This window comes from Notolepis coatsorum (assembly GCF_963971535.1).
Source record: "Notolepis coatsorum genome assembly, chromosome: 9".
Lineage (NCBI taxonomy): Eukaryota > Metazoa > Chordata > Actinopteri > Aulopiformes > Paralepididae > Notolepis > Notolepis coatsorum.
Window position 1 is genome coordinate 151,108,907 of NC_140173.1, and position 3,388 is coordinate 151,112,294.

Below are 3,388 nucleotides of genomic sequence, written 5' to 3' on the forward strand. Positions count from 1 at the left end.
ACCATGACCTCATAATTAACAACAGCGTTCCATGTTGCGCTCAGTGTCTTGGGTCTACTGCCATCATTAGAGAAGCTTGAAAATAACGTGAACTAGTAATTATTTATTTATCTTTTGCTGTAGTGGATAGGTATATATTTTTTTATATTGATAGATGATTTATTACATATTAATATGATATTGTAAGGAAGGGGCAGGACCCGGTTAAGCTTAGTTTCTTTCGGTCCGTTCTCGAACAAAACCATTTGTCTTGTTGATTATTGCTTCCATGTCTAGGAGGATATATTTATATATATATTTTTTTTTCTTGTTATTTTTTGTTATTACAAATGTGTGTGTCTTTATGGTTGAAAGCGTTCGCGATAAATAAATAAAGATCAAACGATGCTGCATCGGGCGTAGCTATAGTGTAACAACCTGTCTTGTCTTCCTTTCCCCTCCAGGTCTACGACTACTGGCTGAACGACATGTACCTGAACAACAGGATGGCGCTGCCCGTCAACTCCAGCCCCGCCATGGTGTTCCCCCAGCAGAGCTTCAAGGCTCCCATAGACTCCCTGAGGTACCAGACACTGACCGCCAAGGCTCCCATAGACTCTAAGCCCTCACCTACCACCAGACTGGGGTAGCAGGGGCGTTTTTAGGGTTAGAAAACATTGGGGGCTTCAGCCCTTTTTTCTTTTTTACACAGAAATACGCAATTTTAGAGTAATTAGAGACGAATACTGAAGAACTAGATTCGAGTTTTTTAAAGAGATAGATTGGAGAGATAGACTTTGACGATCTCTTTGATGATGATGATGATGATGATGATGATGATGATGATGATGATGATGATTATTAGTTTAGGTTTTAATGTTGTGCCAACAGAGAAGAAGTACTGTAATAGTACTTTGAACCTTAACAAAACACATTTCACTGGATTTCAAATTGTATAGGAAAATGTGTTAATTTGTAGGACAAATTAGTCTTTTCACATTAGTCTTCCACTTTTGGCCTTGTTTACACAAAATCTACAATATTTAGGGCATAACAGCATGATACAATCTTTATTAACATTGTATTTCCAATATTAACCTCAAATTGATCTCATCTGATGGACTATTTGAGTAAAGTGGGACAATAGAGATGTGATCTAAGCTTTTTTTTCTAATTTTTCTTGTCCTGAAATAGAATCAAGATGTGTTTGAATCTTAAAAATAACAATTTTACTGAATTCCTTGGGTTAATACTTAATATTGTTTGGGGAAATGTTTTAATTCTCTATATGTTGTTAATTTCAAAAGTTATGCTGTTTTCGTTTTCTTCTTTTTCAGGTTTTCGTTTAGGATAGGTGTAATAAAGTGTTAAAAATAAACCCCATGGGACATTATTTCAACCTGTTACCTGTTAAAATCTTAAAATAGACACTTCAAGGATTAAGAAAAAACAGGTGGCGAAAAGAAATCCAGACCATGCAGGTGGACCTATGTTTCCATCTACACTATATTTAGAATGTTTATGTTGTCAAGTTAGAAAAGGTCTATTGCCAGTATCAGGGTGTGAAGAGAATTCAGAACCAACCTGCGGTCGAGGAAGTATGGGGGCCATGCAGGCAGAGCTAAATCAAAAACATTCACCACATTCTGTTCATTCTTCTTCTACTGTGTCAGCATTATAATCCAGTAGCAATAACCAGTCAGACTGGAAACTAGGTTTCAGTCCCACACAGGAGGTGTGGTTTGTTCACAGCAAGGATTTTTCAAATAACTAGGCTATTTAGGCTATCCCCCCCCCCCCCACATAGAAATACGCAATTTTAGAGTAATTAGAGACGAATACTGAAGAACTAGATTCGAGTTTTTTAAAGTGAGGTCCAGGTCCATGAGAGGGATCTGGGCAGTCCCCATAGAAAATTCAAAGTTAACAGGACCAAATCATCAGTTTCTTATTTATTTATTTAGCCAGATAAAACATTGATATGGTCCAAGAGGCCCCAACGAGGGTACAAATATACATATATACACACATACATACATACATACATACATACATACATACATACATACATACATACATACATACATACATACATACATACATACATACATACATACATACATACATACATATATATATACATACATACACACATATACACCAATAACAAAATAAAAACACAGTTAAGAATCATACACATGCAAATAAACAAACAAACATTATGCACAGCCTATGTACAAAAGAAATAAACAGTTAATCTCTAGTCTTTACAGTTTTCTTCGATTGCATAAACAATCAAATCAAAAGTATTACACAATTATCAAAACCTTACACTCAAGGAGCAAAACATAGGCCCAGATTTGCCTATGTCAAGTATAGCAAGTATAAAATAGAAGTCACGTACGTAGACACAAGTGTTCAGTATGTACATATGTACAATGTTCAATGCAGAGTATAAGTAACTGAGTTACCATACAATATACTATACAATATACTAATTACAATATACTATATAGTGCAAAGCAGAAATGGGATGAGGTACAATTTAGGTACAATTTACAGTAAGGTGTACTGAGGTATGGGTTGTAGTGCAAATTCTTTGCCAATAAATATAAAGTGTGTTTATGTGTTCTAAAGTGTGTAGAGTGGGTGCTGCAGTGAGTTGTTTGTTTAAAGTGAGTGTGTGCGTGTGGATGTGTGTGCTGTGAGTGCTTTTGATGGTTGTTGCATAGTGTTATTGTTCGTTGAGCAACCTGATGGCCTGGGGGTAGAAGCTTCTTTATTATCGTGATTATATAGTATCGTGATTATATCGTATCGTGATTATATGGTATCGTGAGTATATGGTATCGCGATTGTATGGTATCGTGAGTATACGGTATCGTGATTATATGGTATCGTGATTATATCGTATTGTGATTATATATTATCGTGATTATATGGTATCGCGATTATATGGTATCGTGATTATATATTATCGTGATTATATGGTATCGTGATTATATGTTATCGTGATTATATCGTATTGTGATTATATATTATCGTGATTATATGGTATCGCGATTATATGGTATCGTGATTATATTATCGTGATTATATGGTATTGCGATTATATGGTATCGTGATTATATATTATCGTGATTATATGGTATCGTGATTATATGGTATCGTGACTATATGGTATCGTGATTATATGGTATCGTGATTATATGGTATCGTGATTACATCGTATCGTGACTATATCGTATCGTGATTATATGGTATCGTGACTGACTATTGGTATCGTGACTTATGGTATCGTGACTATATGGTATCCTAGGGCCTCTCTGGTGACGCCCACCTCTAGAACACACCTGCCGTGTCCGTGTTTATTGGGGCTTAGAGGCGAAGCGCCGGGGGTCCAGCCGAC

At 35.9% G+C, this 3,388-nt stretch overlaps 1 protein-coding gene across 1 annotated transcript in view; it reads left to right on the forward strand.

The window, feature by feature from the left end:
- The window catches only part of chata (choline O-acetyltransferase a), a gene marked incomplete at both ends in the record, with an annotated part of 43,432 nt that overhangs the window by 14,766 nt on the left and 25,278 nt on the right, over nt 1-3,388 (forward strand). Inside the window, one exon of the mRNA XM_084322064.1 lies at nt 444-584. Within this exon, the coding sequence (XP_084178190.1) occupies nt 444-584 (141 nt within the window). The remainder of the gene's footprint in view (nt 1-443; nt 585-3,388) is intronic.